Source organism: Melanerpes formicivorus, unplaced genomic scaffold, assembly GCF_026170545.1.
Source record: "Melanerpes formicivorus ecotype bairdi unplaced genomic scaffold, bMelFor1.0.p_v2 SCAF_39, whole genome shotgun sequence".
In the NCBI taxonomy this organism is placed as follows: Eukaryota; Metazoa; Chordata; class Aves; order Piciformes; family Picidae; genus Melanerpes; species Melanerpes formicivorus.
This window is the reverse complement of record NW_027142391.1, coordinates 4,762,593-4,782,291: the sequence shown is the minus strand read 5'-3', so window position 1 is coordinate 4,782,291 and position 19,699 is coordinate 4,762,593. Positions and strand designations below refer to the sequence as shown.

At 41.8% G+C, this 19,699-nt stretch overlaps 2 protein-coding genes across 4 annotated transcripts; one reads left to right on the top strand and one right to left on the bottom strand.

Annotated features, from left to right (window-relative positions):
* Window positions 1-131: 131 nt before the first annotated feature.
* NMNAT1 (nicotinamide nucleotide adenylyltransferase 1) lies at window positions 132-8,613 on the bottom strand. Of its 3 annotated transcripts, none has more exons than XM_068158361.1 (5): window positions 8,322-8,613; window positions 5,428-5,599; window positions 4,761-4,944; window positions 3,924-4,069; window positions 132-2,682 (listed from the first exon to the last, which is right to left on the bottom strand). In XM_068158361.1, the coding sequence occupies exons 2-5, from the start codon at window positions 5,546-5,548 to the stop codon at window positions 2,282-2,284; spliced, it is 852 nt and encodes a 283-aa protein (XP_068014462.1). In that variant the 5' UTR covers window positions 5,549-5,599; window positions 8,322-8,613; the 3' UTR covers window positions 132-2,281. The 3 variants fall into 3 exon arrangements, with proteins under 3 accessions (XP_068014462.1, XP_068014461.1, XP_068014463.1); XM_068158360.1 differs by lacking the exon at window positions 8,322-8,613 and adding an exon at window positions 8,020-8,209; XM_068158362.1 differs by lacking the exon at window positions 8,322-8,613 and adding an exon at window positions 7,495-7,512.
* On the top strand, window positions 8,101-19,063 carry LZIC (leucine zipper and CTNNBIP1 domain containing). The gene is made up of 7 exons (XM_068158363.1): window positions 8,101-8,201; window positions 9,113-9,256; window positions 9,439-9,574; window positions 10,959-11,057; window positions 11,695-11,790; window positions 13,628-13,709; window positions 15,173-19,063. Exons 2-7 carry the CDS (start codon window positions 9,156-9,158, stop codon window positions 15,229-15,231), a joined length of 573 nt encoding a protein of 190 aa, XP_068014464.1. The 5' UTR covers window positions 8,101-8,201; window positions 9,113-9,155; the 3' UTR covers window positions 15,232-19,063.
* Window positions 19,064-19,699: the final 636 nt, after the last annotated feature.

The following is a 19,699-nucleotide window of genomic DNA, read 5'->3' as shown; positions in this document are numbered from 1 at the left end:
ATCAGTCAGAGCAATATTTGCACACTGTTCTGTTCTGTATAGACATAACTGTACTGACACCATTCTACCTTCTTAAAAACCATGCAGTCATCAGTCATCACATTTGGTTAATAATGGGGATTACTAAAATCAGCATATTGCATGCAGTTTGTTTTATTGAAAGACCCATCACACATAACTACAGCAAAACCCAGTGAAATAGAACCACTCAAAGAGCAAAACTTTATAGAACATCCTATTGAATTTGCAGTTCCTCTAAAATTACACAAGTGCACCAACATACCCCAGCATCATTTACTGGAAGAATAAACCCAGACTTAAAGTGCAGTTTTATTCTGAAAAGTGACCACACAAGCAGGGTGCTTTCCCATTAGAAAAATCTTCTCTGTTTACTCAGCACGCTGGCTGACTTGAGCACTGAAGAGAAGTCTGTCTTGCCCTCTGTTCCTGTCAGTCATAAAGACAGACAGCAAGAGAGAAAAGTAGATCTTGTTCTTTCCTACACATCATCAAGAATAGTTATCTTCAGTCAGGTTTGGCTGTTTGACTGCTGAAGTGTCATGGGAGGCATCATTTATCCTTTACTATATTGATGATAAACAAACCCAGCCTCATTATGAGGGCAGCATAAACTGGCCTGAGTGAAACAGCAGACCAAGCACATCAGGCAGGAGCCACCAAGAAAAGAATCTAAGAATCCATGGCGCTTCTTTCTGTCACAATGCATCTACAGATGCACTTCTGAGCTGTGACTCAATTCTACTACACTGATCTCCTGGCCACCTCTTCAGGCTGGAGCCAGTAGAATAGGTGTTATAATGTATGGAAACTGCAGAATTTCATGTGGGGCTCCAAGTTTGTATGCCCAGTGGTAGCTTCAGTGTGGGTTATAGGTTTTTCTAACAGTGTCTTGACTCCCCTACTGGATTTTATATATGAGATGTGCAGATGCTAGGGCCCTCTGCATTGTTCTGTGTTTGGCTTCTGTCTTCCAGACTCCCCCTAAACTGCTAGGGAAGCCTCAGCTCTTTGGGGATCCCCTGCCCAGGGAAGGAGGATGATGTTTTGTGACAGTTATGATCCTGGAATATGTCCCTGGTTGTAGACTTGCCCAAGAGCATCTAGGCTCAAGTCTCACATTGTGCTGGAGTTGTTGGTCTGAAAAATGAGAAGAAAGTTTTCTTGTGGAGATCTCATTAAAAAGCTGTTGACCCCTAAGGTCACTTGAAACCTTGACATTTTCAATAAGGCACAGAATCCAAACAAAAATGGGATGATAGTAAATAAAGGGAGGTAGAATTCCATCCCCATGACATTCACAGTGCCTCTCTAGTTTACATTCACATGATACAGACAATATACAGTTAGATTCAAAACAAGATTTCTAGCAAACAAAACCATTTTACTTACAGTCTTAATACCCCACCACTTCTCCTCTCACAGGAAACAGCTCTGGCTGTATACATTTGGCTGAGAAGTAAAAGCTCATAAAGGGACAACTGTCTGAGAATCCCCGCAGCAACACCATTATTCATTTCTACCCCATAAATTATTTGCTATAAACCAGTTTTGGAAGTAGGTCTGTCCTTCCATGAGAAGCAGTGCTGAGCTTAACGTACAGCTCTGGAAACACAAATGGAGAGGTAAAGCACAAAGCATTTCTGGGAGCTAATCGCACGACAGCAGACAAATAGGCTGGATGTTTGCAAGGCAGGCAGCTCAAAGCATGGTCTATCTAGCACCACTTCAGCTAGGAGTACATTTTTCCCTTGCAGGATAGAGCTAAATAATTTCTTTGAGGTGCAGCACATGTTGATAATTTTGGAAGAAGTCCTGTCTCTAGTTTCACCATCAGTAAATGGTACATTCTGAAATGAAATAGCTTTGTCTAAGACACTAAAAGTTATTAAGAACATTTTTGTTCTTTCATAAATAGCAGCCAGTGTTAAAACTAATCAGAACATTCAGTGGCTTGCTTTGTTAATTGGTACTTCTCCTGTTAAAGTGTGGTTCTTATCCTTAGTTCACAGCACTGTGACAAAATGTTTAAACACAAAAATCTTATTATTGAATTTAAAAAGACTCTGCAGGTCCAATTACTGAGTGCACCAAACCTCAACAGCAACTACATGTGTACTAAAGCCACAGAATTAGCCCACTATTCAATTAAAAAAGGAAACAAACAAACTAAAAAACCACCAACCCCACAACCCCATATTTTCCTGTGCTGGACTGTGGGTTTTTTTTCACAGCAGAAATAAAGTTTGATGTATAGTGCCTGTTAATTCTTGGATTCACTTGCCTGTTTCTGTAAGGGAGCCAAGACAACCCCAGCATTCCTGTCTTCACTCTCTGGACTATACAGACTATGTTTTTCTATGTATGCCTCAACTACATCAGGCACCAGGTAACGAATGCTCTGGCCCCTCCGCAGTGCTCTCCTAATCTTGGTGGAGGAAATGTCATTTGTGATCCACTCTTCCACAAGGTGAATATTATTCTTATGTCTCCACAAAATGTCAGACTCATAGATGAATTTCTGAACGCTGTTTCCAGCCCTGCTGATGCACACAAGGCCATGGTTTTCCACAATTTCTGTGATGTCCTCCAACTTCCACAGATTTGGGATCCCAAAAGATTCCAGCATGTCACTTCCACAAAGCAGTTTAACCTGTGGAACACCTTAAATAGAAAAATAAGTGAGATATAGGGATTGTTTAGACCACCTGATTTTAGCTAACTTGATGGGGACATTTAATTTCTATGCATCTTTAGTTAGGAAGGGACAATGGAATGAATAACGAGATTCAGAGTATGCAATTTAGAACTAGTAGCCCCAGTACAGGAAAAAGGTCATGGAAGTCCCTTCATTCCAAAAGACTGGAAAATAAACTCCAATGTACTTGTTTAGCCTTGGGGTCAATCAATCACTGTGAGGATCAAAATAAAAGAAAATACAGAAAAGATTCCAGAATAGCAAAGTATGAAAGGATACTGCAAAGCTGCTAAAACTCCATTTGACATTCTGCAGTTAAAGAAGAGCTAGCTTTACAGGGCAGGAGGCAGAGGGGATTATGTATAATGAAAGAAAATGCAACCAAAAAAGCTCCCAAAAATATAGATTCTGTGGCTGACTGCAGAGGACTCTCTACCCTATTGTGTTTTATAGGGAACCTAGAGAAGCATGTGGGTAGAAACCAGCCTCAAGTAATGGAAGCAAACTAGAGAGTGCTACAGATTAGCAGCTTGAAGTAATGTCACAGGGTGGGAGGAATGTAGTAGAACATCTGTCAAGATAGAATGGAAAAGCCTGCCTGATGCTCTGGGCCCTTTCTTTGATTATAACTAACTTTAAAACATTTATCAGTTGAACAGTGCAGTTTGGAAATGTTCAAGGCAAGAAGTCAAGTTTTGTTAATATACAGGATTAAGATGATCATTGTGCAAGGCTGTTCAAATTCTTCATGAATACTTATCATTTTATACATGAATGTGTGCATGCTAAGCTAAAGAGTTAAAGATCTAAAAGCAATAACCAAAACAAATGCTACCCTAAAATCACAAAGCCTGTTGTATGAAGTCTGAAACTACCATTTCAAGTGATCCCATACCCAGACACATTTGGAATTTTGGGATTTAATCCCATCTGTCCTTTCTTCAGCAGCCTACAATATTACCCAAAATTCCCAGCTTTAACTACAGTTCAAAGTTCTGGAGGTAAAACAGACATGCCAGGCCTTTTCCAGTTTCATGTCCTATATATTCTACTGTTACACTCATCTTTTTACTAAGTCAGCTGCTTTGTGACGTGGGATCTCGGTGAAATCAGAACCGAGAACCAGCACCCACAAAAATCACTCATCAGCACAATTCCCCTGAAATAACAAGTATTGCTAAACATTTAATTGGCAAACAGACTCAACTTTTTACATCTGGACTCTGGTTTTTCTTTTTAACAGGATCATGCCTGTTTGGTTCCTGCTTCCTCTTCCGTCCTGGCTTTGTTAAAGGTACAGCATTCTGCAGACTATTACTGGGATCAGGAGGTAAAAGCTTTTGATGATGGTACCTGCAAAACAGATGTATTTTACATATATTAAAGATGTAGGGGAATATAGGGAAGAGTCTAGCCTACTAAATAATCTAGCACTGCTTCCTCCTGCAGGGCTTTCACAGATGAACCATCCAAGAACAGATCTGCTGGAGCAGGGACTTGTGAGAGCTGGGTCAGAAGATGGTCAAAGTGCAAAGATTTCAAAGCAACACCTACAAGGTTGGTTCATTTCTTTTTAAATAGAAATTCGTTCTAAAAACCCTCATGATGTAGCAGTGGCTGGAGGAATAGAAAATGTAAAGCTTAAAGTAAGTGTTCTTTTAGACAGTTCTCATACCAACCTTAAATATAGAATCATAGAATTGTCAGGGTTGGAAGGGACCTGAAGGATCATCTAGTTCCAACCACGCTGCCATGGGCAGGGAATATGCAAGTAGACAGCACAACACAATGAGAACCAAATGAGGAAAGCTTGTGTAACACGTCCCTACCTTATTCTAGTCTTTCCTCACAAGTACCTTTTCAGCACATTTATGGCTGCAGTCTTTGATTTGCAGTGCTAATATAAATTGTACTTCTGATTCAGTGAGGCTATTCATACAACTGGGGGTTAGCCTGCTATTATTCTAACTTGTTAGAGCTATCCTTGTTAGAGCTTATCCTTCTATAAGTACTAGAGACTTTTTAGGATTTGCCTGAGGAATACCTTAGAACTTTTAGTGTTTCCAACCACTCGCTCTGGCTGCTTTCCCAATCATCCACTTCCACCCAGTCTGAGTTTTTTGTGGCTAGTTTTGCCATAGCTACTCGGTGATTCGCACTGATCAGACCTTTCTTCTTATAGGCATCACCTACTGGTGAAATGATTCCTTTGATTACTTTGTATTTTCCTGTGGAAAAAAACAGATCACACAAGAACATGACAAGTGGTTGAGCAGATGTTGCTTCCACTGTATTGTATTCAAACTCTTACATAACCATTATTCACTGCAATCTCTAAGAACAGCAGTGCCAGCTCTGATCGCCAGCCCAGTGGAAAAGTACGGCACACTTCTGACACCATGCAAGGCAGCTCAGCTAAAGATTTAGTAAGAAATATCAGGAAGATATATTTCTGTAAAGAAATACTATAAAACTCGTGCTTTAGCTCATTAGATTTAGTACTAAGCAACACATATATGACTGTCCTCTCACATATTTGCCCTACATGATGTTCTATGACACATACAAGCTTATTAGCTTCAATATCTAATTAGTAGTTCTAAAACTAACTGTCACTGTCAAACAGACATTCAGAGCCACAAAATACTCAGCTTACCATTTAGGTGTCTAGTTATCAGAGCTGTTCTGGATGATATAAATTATCATCCTACCTGTTTCATTGAAGTAGTCTTTAGCCAGCTCAAATAACCTTAGATGCATGTTGGTGATGGGATTGAAGGAGCCACAGGCCAGCAGTACTACCTCAATCTTCTTGTCATCTTCCATGGCCATTCCTTGCAGCTACAGATCCAAAGGGAGGACGCTGGTGCTAGTTACCAGCCACTGCAAGGGAAGACCAAATTGAAAAACAGTTAGGCAGAAGATGTCAAGGTCAGATTGAAGTCTATTTTCCTTCCATCGACATTCGGCCTGCGATTGTTCATGTGAGTCTGCATTATACAGTTTTCAAGAGATTAAAACAACCACCTGTAGTTCTTTCTGGTTATCCCTGGATGAAAACAACCATCTGCATGGTGTTGCAGAAGGCAAGTGGCAGGTGTATGGGCAGATGATAGAGGAGTGATGAATTTTAGAAGTTTAGTAAAAGCTGAAACTAAATACTGGATTTCACCCCCTGCTTCTTTAAAGTGCAACAGTATTGTTCCATTTTTGAACTTCATCTGCTTAAGAATTGCTGAAAATAAGGAAATTTCACTACTTTTTTAATTTCTCCTCACACAACACGGATTTTTGCCTCTCTATTCTTTTCTTTCATGAGAATATTCTGGTTTGCTGAAATGGTTTCTCCTTGAACAAATGAAAACCGGAATACGTTACAGGCCATTCTCCTGCATTTGCTGTTTGTGAGATGTCCCAGACATCTGTGTTGAGCACTGAATAGTCTGCCATTGTTTCTACAGCAACATCACTGCCTAGAAAAACCCCACAAGGTCACCCTCACATTCTGTCTCCTTTACAAAGAAGCTGAGTGATGTTCTCAGCCGCCACAGTGGTGAGATATCATCACAGCTAAAGCTTGTGACAGCTACAATGGACGAACATCAAATAGCCCTGGAATAAAAGGCAGTCTTGCAAGGCTTTGCATTTGGCAACTTTTCTGTGCTTTCAAGAGTTTCACAAACTTTAAAAATATTCATTATTACTGCAGAGTTGTTCAGCATATGAAGGGTTTGGTGCTACTTGCAATGCAGTCTTCACAGGAGCATCAGCTAAAGGAGTTACTATGGGAACAAGCAAGGAAAGGAGTTGGACTTGCCTTTGTAATGCATAAAGCCCTACTTTCCAAAGAAACTGACTCACTGCAAACTTGAAAAGGGTTCATTTTCCCCTTTAAAGAAAAAAAAAAAAAGGCAAAGACAAAATAGAAAAGTTTAAAATATTTAGTGTCTTTTCTGCAGGTACTCTTTTCTCACTGCTAATTTTACAGTCTTGAGAAACAGGCAATTAGTCCATCAGAAACTCACCTTGTAGCACTTCATATCTGCCTAGAAAATGAGAATGTGCTTTACTAGCTTGCACATACGCTCAGTCTCCTAATCTGGAATGACAGCCTCTCTCTAGCACTGTTTTTGCAGACAGCAGCTGCATGGTTTATGAAAAGGGAAGGAAATTACAAAGAGGTATCATCCCATGATTACCTTCAGTTATGTCATCCTTATAGCCAGCACAGGACTATCAGATCTAGGATCTGGTTTGTATAAAATAACCTTTATAAGCTCTAACTTTCTGGGGAAAGCTATGCAATTTGTTCATCCCAGAAGAGAAAAAGAAGAGTAGGTTCCAGTGATGATAGATACCCAGCCACTGCCTGAGCTGTACCATGAACTGTCTACTCTCACTGTATAATAACATCAGGAGCTTTGATTAATTATATATTACTTGGCACTGCTTGACTCGATTCTGATCATTGCAGGTTGACCACAAGATCCAAAACAGCAGCCCAGCTCCTGCTATGGAGGGATGAGAGATCTGCATGCAGGTCTGTGTTTAGTTTCACAAAAGAGAGAACAGTGTTAAAATAATGTTATGTCAAATACTAAATGAAATACAGACTCAAGATGGAAAAATTAAGCAAAAGGCTCTCCAGTCAGATTTTCCTTTAATTGTAGGACATCCTGGATGATTTTCCCCTCTTAAAGAAAAATGAGGTGCCCTGTGATGTAGTCCTTTTCATGTGTGCTTATACACAATCTCAGTATGCTTATACATAATCTTACCAACATTTAGCATGCACTGCTTGCAGTCCTGCTCGTGATTAGCTGGATTGGACATGTGTTTGCTCAAAACCCCATCAGAGTATGGGTGCAGTGGGTTTTGGGATGGTTCTGAAAACCAACTGTTAGCTTCTCTGGGTAAGCAGGCAGTTAGCAGTGTGCTTTGGTCCACCTCATTTACATTGCGGAGGTAAATATTTATTCATCACGCTTATCTGTCTGTAGAACATAACCACCATTAAATACTGGGTTCACGGCGCGCTGGCGGCTGCTAGCAGCTCCCTCACGCCAAGCACTTCAGTTCCTGGTCGTTTCAGCACCTCCTCCCCACAGCTCCGCTCCGCCGGAGGCCTGCACAAGGCTACGGCCCCGAGGACTCAGGGCGCAGCTCAGGTCCCAACCCCGCGGCTCTGCGGCCCCCGCGGCTCTGCGGCCACCGCGGCTCTGCGGCCACCACGGCTCCCACCGGCGGCCCCGCTGCCCCCGCCCCGCCTCGAGCCGGCCGCGCCTCCCGCCGCCCGCGCTTACCGCCCGGGGCCGCGCCGCCAGCTCCGTGCACAGGGCCCGCACTGGGCGGCGCGGCCGTGCCGCGCTCTCATTGGCCCGGGCGCGCCGGAAGCGGCGCCTAACGGACGCGGCCCGCTCCCCGTTCCCTTCGGCTCCCGTTGCGGCTCCTGTTGCCGCTCCCACCCGGCCGCGGCCTGCCCCAGGTGAGGCGGCGTCCGCAGGCCCCGGCGGCGGGCAGGGCTGAGGCGGGCGGAGAGGGCGGTCACGGCTTCCTTCCTGTGCAGGCGACCCTGCCTGCAGGAGTGGGGCTGGCGCGGACTCACCTCCGTGAAGTGCGGGCGTCAAGGAGGAAGAGCCAGGCTGGAGCTTGGCCTCGGGATTAGGCAGGACCCGGATAGTGCCCAAGTTCCTTCTCGGTTCTCTTACACCAAGCTCTGCTGTTCGCTCTCCTCTCTCGCACCTTTCTAGCAGAGAGGGTTACCTTTCCTTGTCTCTGTTCCGGCTGCTGGAGCCGGTGGCGTTGGTGCAAACCTCAGAATTGCCGGTCAGAGGTTGTGGTGCTGGTTTGATAGCCAGGGGTATCCCATTGATGCTACCCACGAGTAGATGTCGACTCCTGTTTGGTACCCGAAGAAGCACTATTGTCCTCTAGAATGTGCTCGTTTTCTACAGGCAACGCTGCTGTCTGAAGCTCTTGCAGGCCTTAGACACCTGCATCCGGGTTGTTCTGTTTATTAGCATATCTGGCATTGCTTATCTAGGTTGAAACTATTTAATAGTTTCCCAAGGAGTCCCTTGGAAGAGTAGAATCTGTTTCATATAGAGGAGCTATTGCCACTTGGTTTCAAACTTGTTTATGTGCTGTGGCAGTTTCAATTACTACCCTGGTGAGCCGCCTCTTGCTACAAAGATAACATTCCTGTAGAGCCAGCCTATCATTTCTGTGTTTCCACTGCAAGGAGCTCCCAGTGTTTTGATTAGAGATTCTGTGATCATGATTCTGGTTTGGTTGTTTGCTTTTTGTTTTGTTTTTTTTTTTTTTCTTCTGCTGGAGCATTTAAAAATCAGCTTTAATTTGTTCATACACAACAACAAAATATTCTTTTTTTCCTAGGAGTGTCATGTAACAAATTAAAGTTTTCATCTGAAAACAGAAAATGGCTTCAAGAGGAGCAACAGAGACCAGTAAACTGAAACAAAACTTGGAAGAGCAGTTGGACAGATTAATGCAGCAGCTTCAAGATCTGGAGGAATGCAGGTAATAGATGCTTTGTTGTTATATGGGAATATTTTTCTTAGGTGCCTGGCAGAATAAAGTGGTGCCTTTCAAAAACCTTGTGACTTGTTTGGTTTATTTTGTGTTTTGCTATGGCTTTATGGTTTTTTGTTTAGGGTGTTTGTGTTGGGTAACAAAAATGTGGTTTGTTGTATTCTTTCTAGAGAGGAGCTGGATGCAGATGAGTATGAAGAAACCAAAAGAGAAACTCTAGAACAGCTGAATGAGATCAATGACTCCCTGAAGAAGATTATGTCTGGAGATATGACTTTGGTGGATGAGCTCAGTGGGATGCAACTGGTAAGGATGATGTGTTACTAAAAATAGTTCATGTTCTGCTTGCACTCACTGAAACAGAAAATAGATACAGATCATAGTATCACAGTATCAGTCAGGGTTGGAAGGGACCACAAGGATCATCCAGTTCCAACCCCCCTGCCATGGGCAGGGACACCCCACACTAGATCAGCCTGGCCAGAGCCTCGTCCAGCCTGGTCTTAAACACCTCCAGGGACAGGGCCTTAACGACCTCCCTGGACAACCCATTCCAGGGTTTCACCACTCTCATGGTGAAGAACCTCCTCCTCACATCCAGCCTGAATCTCCCCACCTCCAGCTTCATTCCATTCCCCCTAGTCCTATCACTACCTGAGATCCTGAGAAGTCCTTCCCCAGCCTTCTTGTAGGCCCCGTATATGTGAAACCTAGATCTATGTAGCTAATGTTTTTATTACTTAATAAATATGCACATATAAAATCTTGGTTAAACCTCTGATTTTCAAAAGGAACAAAAGTGTTGCAGAATAAGTAAGTGTAACACTGTAGAAAAACATGTGTGAGAAATTGCAGGGACTAAGGATAGCAGAACCCTAACATTAGAAAATAAAGTGCTCCAACAAAAGGATGGTAAAAGGTATGAGAGACAATCCAGGACAATACATACCATAAGAATGAAGTTCATGCCTGCTTGCTGTAAAGCATGAAGTTAGCATTTCTTGTTCTCTTATTGGATTTCAGATTCATATCACCCTAAATGAAAGGCATGTAGGAGTGACTGCAACTTTTAAGTTCTCTTAGCGAATTGATCTTATTTTATGCTGACCTCTAAACTTTTGATGTCTTTTCTGTCTTTTCAAATGCTTAATTAGAGAGTGATTTGTTCCTTCTGAGCCCTACGTTTTAAGGCTTTGTATCCAGAGAGATCATAATTTGTCCAGACATAAGTGGTGAGATTTAATCATAATAGTTTTGGTGGTCCGTAGGGGATTTTGAATAACAGGAGGAGATTTGCCTCATCATTTACATTCTGCTTACCCTTAGAAGAGCTGTAATCATCACTATGGGCATTAAAACTGCTGAAGATAGCATAGCACTTCCACTTGTGATATGCTAATATCAGGAAGATGTTGAAAATTACTACAAATCAAGGCCTGGACTGTAATGAAAAGTTGCCTGGCTCCTTCTCAGTGTAGCTGCACTAATTAGTGGATTTTTGAAGCCCAGCATAAAGGTCATATATTTTTTTTATCTCACTTCCATAGTTACGCAGGAAAAAAGCAAAGCTCTCTGTATCAAAGGATGCAGAGGACACTAATGATGCTTTGCAGCCTTCATTAATCTTGTCGTGCAGCTGTGACTTGTGACTGCTGTTAGTTCTGGTCTTTTCTTGCTCTTTTCCTTCTAGGCAATACAAGCAGCCATCAGCCAAGCATTTAAAACTCCAGAAGTAATTAGAATGTTTGCAAAGAAACAACCGAGGCAACTGAGGACAAGGTTGGCAGAGGTGAAGTTGCTGTTTCACTGTTAAAAAACTGTTTGAGCTAGAATTATTGAAATGTGTAATGATCTCCAGGAGAGCTGCAAGTGCATTAGAAAACAGCATCATAAAGAGATACAGCAAATACTGAAAGAGAACATCTCTTTCACATGTGTTTGGAGCTGGTGGGGGCAAGAATATATATTTCTTGAATTACCTCCCGTCTTGCTGCTTCCCAAAATGTGATTAACAGTGAACTGAGTCTAACTGCAAAAATCTGGAGACACTCAAGCAGTAGTTGTACTGAGGGGCTGGAGAGTGCACTTAGTGTTTCAGAGATGTGGAGTGAACTTGAGATCCAGATAAAGTGAAGTGTGATGTATCGGTGACATGTGAGTCCAGAATTTTGAACCTGAGTGTCTTTGACAGAGCAGCTCAAGTTTGGGGAAGTCCAGCATGATAAGGTTCCATGCAGTGAGTATTTGCAGAATGTCCAGCACAACTTCACAGTCATCTCTTAAATTATAGGTAGCTCTGCTCCTTCCTTCTGTGGGTACCATACTTACTGATGATGTATTGAGGCTGTTGCATCTCTCATGCTGTTGTGTTGAGTGAAACTAATGGGAAGCTTACATATGGTGACTTTGTTTCCCCTGGTGTACAGATGGACCGAGACTTAATGGTTGGCAAATTGGGACGAGACCTCCACACACAGCAGAAGGTGGAAATCCTGACTGCTCTCAGGAAGCTTGGTGAGAAGGTAAGGTGGTGTCCCTTATACAAGGCTCTTCTACTTCAAAATGAGCAATCTGGTACAAACTGATATTTTCAAGTGCTCCAAAACAAGACTTACTGGCCAGCTACCACTTGTCCACTTGGCAGGAACTATTCAAGACTACTTACATACATTGAGCTTTATTTACTTTTGTGTTGGCAGTATCTACCTCTTGATACAAGATAGATTGGAGAGGTAGCTACCTTCCAATACCTGAAGGGATCCTACAGGATGGCTGGAGAGGGACTTTTCATAAGGGTGTCTAGCAACAGAACAGCGGGGAATGGTTTGAAGCTGAGGGAGAGTAGGTTTAGACTGGATCTTAGGAAGAAGTTTTTTCAGTACGAGAGTGGTGAGACTGTGGAACAGGTTGCCAAGAGAGGTTGTGGAATGCCCCCTCTCTGGAGGTGTTCAAAGCCAGACTAGATGAGGCCTTCAGCAGCTGAGCCTGGTTGAGAGGCGTCCCTGCCTGTAGCAGGGAGGTTGAAGTAGATGATCTCTAAGGTTCCTTCCAACCAAAGTCATTGTATGATTCCAAGCGATAAACTCTTTCCCCAGTGAGTACATGGGCGGTAGAACAATCCCCGGGTTTTACCACTAGAGGGAGGAAGAGAAGTTCTTTCTTCTGTTGGTGTACGCAGGAAATGGGTTGCTGTGTATCTCCATGCTTACACTTTCTGAGGAAATAAGGGTATATAATGGAAAAGATCAAGTGCAGTACTTAAAGGAGCTGCATTCCAAGTAGGTGATACTAGCAAATGCTTTTCTTCAGAATATGTTTATTGCTTGACTGCCAGAGAAAAAAATAGTTTGGAAATAGGTTAAAAGGCAAGTTAAGATTGTGAACTGAATGCGTGACAATATCTGATCCTCCTGGCATGACTTCTTGTATCACTTCACACAAGCCACTTCATCACACTGATATAACCTCTTTATTAAATGATCAGTAACCTACTTTGGAGAGGACTTGCTAGGATAGTAGGTTCAGATGTGTTCTGAATGTGAAAAATGGTGGGAAATGTTACGTGTTTGTCTGTACATGTTACATGTTTGTAGAAGATGTAGTTAGATGCTCACAAGGCACAGCAGAGGCAGGTAACTAATACCTCTTTCCTCATTCCAGCATCTGAATGAGGTGCTGTACCTGATTTCTGTATTTGTAATAAACTGACACAAACCCTGTGGTGAATTTGACATACTTATGCTTTGCTTTAATGAGAGGTATCTAAGGCTCCTTAAATGAAGCAAGTTTTAACTTGGAATATCTGAACCTTCCAAATGTAGGTTACTACTTCATTACTGTAAATATTTTATGGGCATCTGTCATGAGGCATCAGAGCATCTAAGTAAAAGCAAAAGGCATGTGTGAAAGCAGAGAACCATTTCTAGGTCACCGACTCTTAGCATGGTCCACGCTGGTAGTGACTGCATATTTTTGCTTTCCTCAGTAGATGGTATTAAGTGAGCTTCAGTATTAGCTCATTGTGTTGACCACATGACCAAAAAAGATTGGATTTTGGTACAGAGGTCCAGTGTGAACTTTTCATCACAAATTATCACTGGAGCTCAGCTTGTTGGTATGTGTGCTATTGTATCTACTGTCCTTGGGCTGGCAGGCATCATTGAGGTAAAATGCAGTGGCAGGGGTGAGTAATTTGCATTTCTGCTTTGGCTTTTAGTATGTCACTTAAAAACTGCAGACTGCCAGTTGCTTAGCCTGTCTTAGTTCATGTAAGTGTGCTTGTAAATGATGGAAGTTAGAATGGTGGGAATATGCACAGTTAAGGTACCAAGGTCACAGGTTTGTTTGTTTTTTATGTAGCTTACCCCAGATGAGGAGACATTCTTGTCAGCAAATGCTGGTGCAGCCCTGAGCCAGTTTGAGAGAGTCTCCACTGACCTTGGTAAGTTTTCATTGTCATAATTTAAAATTTCTTTGCCTCATTTAACACTGATTAATAGAAATACCTGTGATTCCCCTGTGAAACAGAAAATAGGAGCAAAAGGTGGTTGCCATTCAGTTTTGATGTACATTTTCCTGTTTTATTAGCAATGAAATTCCTGATGCACCATCCACAAGGAAGAAATAGTGCAGCAAGTAAATCCGGGGCCAAATATCCATAAAATGCCAAGTGTTGCCTGTAATGCTGAAGGGATAAATGTCTTGTCTCAAGCAGAGATAGTGTTCTTACAGTTAAAAAGATCTCTCTTGCATCATTGACTCTCTTCAGGAGAGCTTTTTCCTCTGCTCAATGCAGAGAATTTGGCAGTTATTGGCACATTGTCAAAATACAGCTTTAAAGCACTCTTCTTGCCATCGTTGTCATAACTAATTACAGTGAAAAGACCAACAGTTCAATTATACTGTGCATAAAATAAGCACAACAGTTCATCCTAGCGTTGCTTAGAATTGTGATGAAAGAACTGTGAATGGCAGGAACGTGTCAGACTAGGTCAGCGTACAAGTAAACTGTCTCTGTGACCTACCTTTCAGTGCTCCTCTGTTTGAGAGTGTCAGCAAGGTGAGAATCCTTTTGTTCAAGAGGGTGCTTTGGTAGGGTTGACCTGGGCTGGCCTCCGGGTAACCACCAAGACATTCTCTCATTCCCCTACTCATCAGGACAGGGGGAGAAAATGAAGTAAAAACCTCATGGATCAAGATAAAGGCAGCTTGATAAGGAAAAGTAAAGGCTGTGCACAGAATGAAAGGAAAATAAAAAGGCTTGTTCTCTTCTTCCTGTCAGCAGCCACTTTGTGGGAAGTAGGTCCTCAGTATCCTGTGGTTTGAGCTAGATGATCTTTAAGGTCCTTTCTAACCCAAAACATTCTGTGATTCTATGTGTAGCAGTTCCTTTGGAAGACAAATACCCTAATAACAAATCTCTCACCACCTCCTTCCTCCTGGCTTTTCTTGCTGAGCAAGGTGTTGTATGGTATGGACCCTCCCTCTATTCAGCTTGGGTCAGCTGTCCTGGCCGTGTCCCCTCCCAAGCTCTGTCCCACCCTGAGCCTGCTGGCCTTTAGGAGGCAGACAGCCTGGATCCTGTGCCAGCACTGCTCAGCAGCAGCCAAACATTGGTGTGCCACCAGCACCTTTCTAGCCACACATAGAAAGCACAGCAGGATGAAAGCTGCTGTGGGGAATCTTTAACTCCATCCCAGGCAGACCCAATACAGTATGGTTGGTGTCAGACCTGTCAAGCCAGTTTGTCTCCTGTTTGGCTGGGTTCTTTTAAATTAGTGTTCTACTTTTCAAATGTAGGTTTGATTTCTTTTGATCTCAGATGGTTTTGCTTGATTTAAATTGTGCATAAGGAAATTCATGATTTCTACTAATACTTACTGAAAATGTTTTTTCCTCTCATAGGATCAGGAGACAAAGTCTTTGCTCTAGCAAGTTTTGAAGTAGAAAAGGCAAAACACTGAAGAGGTGCGTGAGGCTTGTGTCTCTCCAGTTATCAGCAGCATTGGAATTCTGTCATATTGCATTTGGGTGTTCTATTTTTAACATGTTGGAAAAAAGCAGGGCAAAGCAAAACACAAATCCTAAACCTCTTGGGTTCTTAACCAGAAGATATGAAGCAAAACAGCCTTAAGTGCACTTTGGAACCCTGGTGTCTGTAACCCTTAGTAATGTAAGCTCCGAGGCTGAACACTAAGTGGTACTCTAAAAACAAAAGCATGGTCTGACTCTCTTTGGAAAGAATCAGCTATTTTCAACTTTTCTGAGTGTCTATTTCTCTAACTATTAAACCATAATCTTTTTGCATGTGGTTGGAGTAAGCAGATCCTTCTGTGGCACAGTCCTAACGAGTGGTTTTTGGGGTGATTCTGCGCATTGCTTTCAAGTTGTCTTAAACTTTGTCTGGACTCACATACTAAGTAGTTTGTATGGGGAATAGGTTGAAGCTCTGGAAAACTGACATAGTTAATTTGAAATGCCATCTTTCTACAAACTATTTGCAGAAGAACCCAGATGAGACTGGATGCTCATTGTTGGCCCTTAGCTGCTTGTTTGCTGTGCAGATGAACAAGCATCATTGTGTCCTAGCCTAGGCTGACAAACAATGGAAGTCCTGTAGAGAGGCTTCTGGAGTAATTTAACTTTGTGTATTGAAATGACAGGGAATGGCTAGGAAATGGCAATGAGAAGCCCTTTGTGTGACTTTTCTGTTTGGGGTATTAAAACTACATGCTACCATTATTTCCTGGTATTGCTGGGAGAGCATGAAATAGCTTGCAAGCAGAAACAAGTTTTAAAAGGGTAGGGGGGGAAGCTCTCATTACATATTCAATGCAAGTGTTGCTCAGTCTATTTATCAGATGGTGGAGCTGCTGGGAGAGGAGGGCTTGTGCCTTCACAAAGAAGTTAGACTCTTGAATAATTTTCAGGGTGTTGTAAGATTTAAAATCACATATTGTTGAATTTTTATCTCCCTGTCTGAAGAAACTACCTGGGATATGTTTAACTTCCAAATTAACTGGGGATTTTTTTGGTGAGATCCATATTAGGGATCTTGTTCTTAAACTGCTGCCTGTTTCACACTTTAATTCAGTACTTGTTAGCATTTTGTGTTAGCTGACTGGAAGCCTGTATTCCACTGAGAGTTTTTTCAGCTTAAGACATGTGCATTTCAAGTCTGCTCTACCCTTGGTATATATTCAGATGCTGACCTAATGCTATTGGTAACCAAAAAGAAAAAAAGACATTTATTACTTGAATTTTATACCTGTTACTCTTCTTATTCTAAAGGAAAGCATACAGCTTCTAGCTGTAAAAACAACAAAAAAAGGGGGCAGAAAACCACCATGCAAAAAAACGTACTTAATGCAAAAAAAACCCAGTTATTTCTCTCTGTTCCTGTGCAAGGAGAGCTCAAACAGAAGACAGTTTTGGATCCTTTAGACTATATGTTTTAACAGGGAGCTAGTGCTTCCTTTCTTTGGGGAGCTTCAGAGGTAGAGGAAGTGTTAGCAAAATCTCACTGGCCAAGGGAGTGTTTGGCTGTGTGTGGTGATGTGCTGTTGTTATCTGGCACCCCTTAGAGAAGTGTGACTTGCCAGTTCCCATAAGATGGGGCAGGAATGTATTGGGAGAAGAAAGCTGCCATTTTATTGCTTTAACTCTGCTTATTATCTGGGTTTTATCTAGGTGATAACTTTTCCTTAAATGAGAGCAAAGTACAATAACCAAATGCAACAGAGGTTGATGCTTACGCAACAAATGATATTAAAAAGAGGTGGAAGAGAGATCTCTACCTGTATTGCTAGAGTGCTAGGTGTATATGCAGGACAGCTGGATTTTGTGCTAGTTTTAGTGATTGGGTGTATTTTGATGTCTTATTTAAGTTTGAAGCATGCTTATGATCTGTCAAATGTGATAGATGCTGTCACAGTCTGTTCCTGGAAAGATAAGGGTGGTGATATTCCTGGAAAGATCAGAATTCCCAGGGAATAGCAATCTTGTTTCCATCTTGTTAGTGCTTTGAACTATAAAAATGAAGAAATGTGCTAAAAAAATGATACTGAGATTCTTTCAGTAATGGTTTATAAAGCAACTTGTAAACCCAAATGTTGGGTGGATTCAGTTCCAGTTTATGGTGGAATAGAATGGCTGTTCTGGCAACAGTGGAGTTGACCCTGCCTTTGTCAGCAAAGAAGGTGGCCCACTGCTTCAAGGAATCGTGTGTTTAATGGAGCAGAACTTCTGTGTTTTATATATCACATATATGTCTTAGGATTTTATAGCTAGGCTTGGGCTTCAGTGAAAGCTGCTGGTAAATTGAGTAGACTGTGGATACTCTATTGCTATGTTAATCTCTGTGTCACTTAGAGACTAAGTGGGTAGCATAGTCTCTAAACTTAAAATTCATGGGATCAGTCATTTAGATTGCACTTAGGGGGTGTAAATACCTTAGAAATAAGCAAATCTAATTGTAAAGTAGGACTGGAGTAGGGTCAAGCAGGAAATAGGTGGTTTGGAATGTCTTCTGATTTAATAGGTTTTCCTTTGGAAATGTAGTTTTTTAGAACTGAAAGGACAGACAGTATACACAGTGTCATTGATGTCTTTCACTGATGGAACTTTGTTCTTTCTTTTTACTTCAGTGCTTTTACTTCGATGAGGTCTTTCTGTCCATTCTATCAGAACTGTTTTCCTGTCTGGGCCAGTGTTATGTTCTCTGACAAAGGCTGTGATTGCAGCTTAATAGCTGAGAGCAGCTTATTAAAAGGCATTATTAGACAGTCTAAAATTATTGAAAACAAAGCGGTCTGTGGGGACTGTAGCTGCCTTCTTTTCCTTTCTGCTCATTACTGGTGCTAAGTAACTCTTCTCCCCCCCCACACCCCCCAACCTCCTTGCAGCATTAGTATGTAAATTAAATCTCTCGGTGCTCCCACAGATCTCAGTAAGTTTACAGTATAATGATATGGAAATCTTTTTCCTTGTAGTTTGAGAGGTGTATGTTTCCAGGAGAAACTCTTGTTTTGTTGATTTGCAACTGTTTCAGGATTCTTTCAAAGTTTCTGTACTGCAGGCAGTTGTACGACTCCTATTAAACTGATCCTTGACTGGATTTATTTCTAACGTTGTGCTCCTTCTGCTTTTGAAAAGCTTTCTCATGGTTTAGATGGACAAAGATGGGGTAGTGATCAGTGTTACTGCAAGGCTCACTATGCCAGGCCAGGACTCCCTTCCCAGCACTGCAAAGGATCAGAAGGCATAGCTCTGACCCAGAGGCTGGGTATGTCCTGCAGAATGCCCTGCCTATCCATGTCATTTAAAGAGGAAGCTATTGCCTATAGGAAGCTATTCATCTGTTGACCCCAGTAAATAGTTAAGTCACCTGCTTGAAGTGGTTAGATTAATTTCAGAGGTGTGGTAAGTTAATTGGTGTGCTGTGCTAAGTACTTTGCCAGATAATCCTGGGATGTACCTCCACTGCGATCTCAAATGTTTCTGCAGGGGCTAGAAAGAAGTCCACAATCTCTTTATTATAATGCAGTTACTTGCTCAAATAAAAACTGGTAACAGAAGAACAACTGCTAAATGCAAGCACGGGTTTGTTGTTTAACATACAAGCTTGTTTGAGTTGCACCCAGGCTCAGCTGTAGAGCCAGGCAGATCACTTACTTTCAACACATCTTTCTCTCCTGGAGTAAAATACAGGATTATGAGACTTGAATATCGAGTGCTGTGAAGTTGTTATTGATCATACATGCCTTTGAAGAATAAAAGTCCTTTGTTTTTTGTTTATCCTTTTTTTACTTCTGAAATAAGAATGGTAGAGTACAGTCACTTTAAAAACATCAGCAAAGTTGCCCAGAGTTCTTTTTGGCCATGTATAACCCCTTTTTTTAATCTTCTTTCTCTATAGGGTGAGTCTAGTGATTGTACTGATCTAAAAGAAGAAGTGTTAGAGAGAAAATTGAAGCTTCAAATGCTCTGTCTCTCTTTCTTCTGTCTTTGTCTCTTTGTATTATTTCCTTTCTTTGATCTTGAATGGCAAAGTAGCAAGTTGTCTTTGTCTTAAAGCAAAAAGACAAGATTTCTTAAGAGATCCTTTAGTTCATCATGTTACCTTGCCTGTTAAAATCAAGTTCATTTTGATGGAGAATTCTATTGTCTCATTAGTGGCTGGAACGGTAGGCAAATTGAAATGTAACCATTTGGTTTTGTTCCCAGTATGGCCATTTCCTTCCTATAGAAGGACAAGTACAATTTTCACACTGTAAAGAAATAAAAGCCAGCCTGCAGGCATCTTCTAGCTTCTACATTTCCATTATTTTTAAATTATCCTCACTGAGTTCTGGGGAAGTCTTTTCTATTAGGGCAGTAGACTCTTCTTTCAAATCTGTCTGCTTAGCTACCCACAAGGGAGGAACAGAAGTG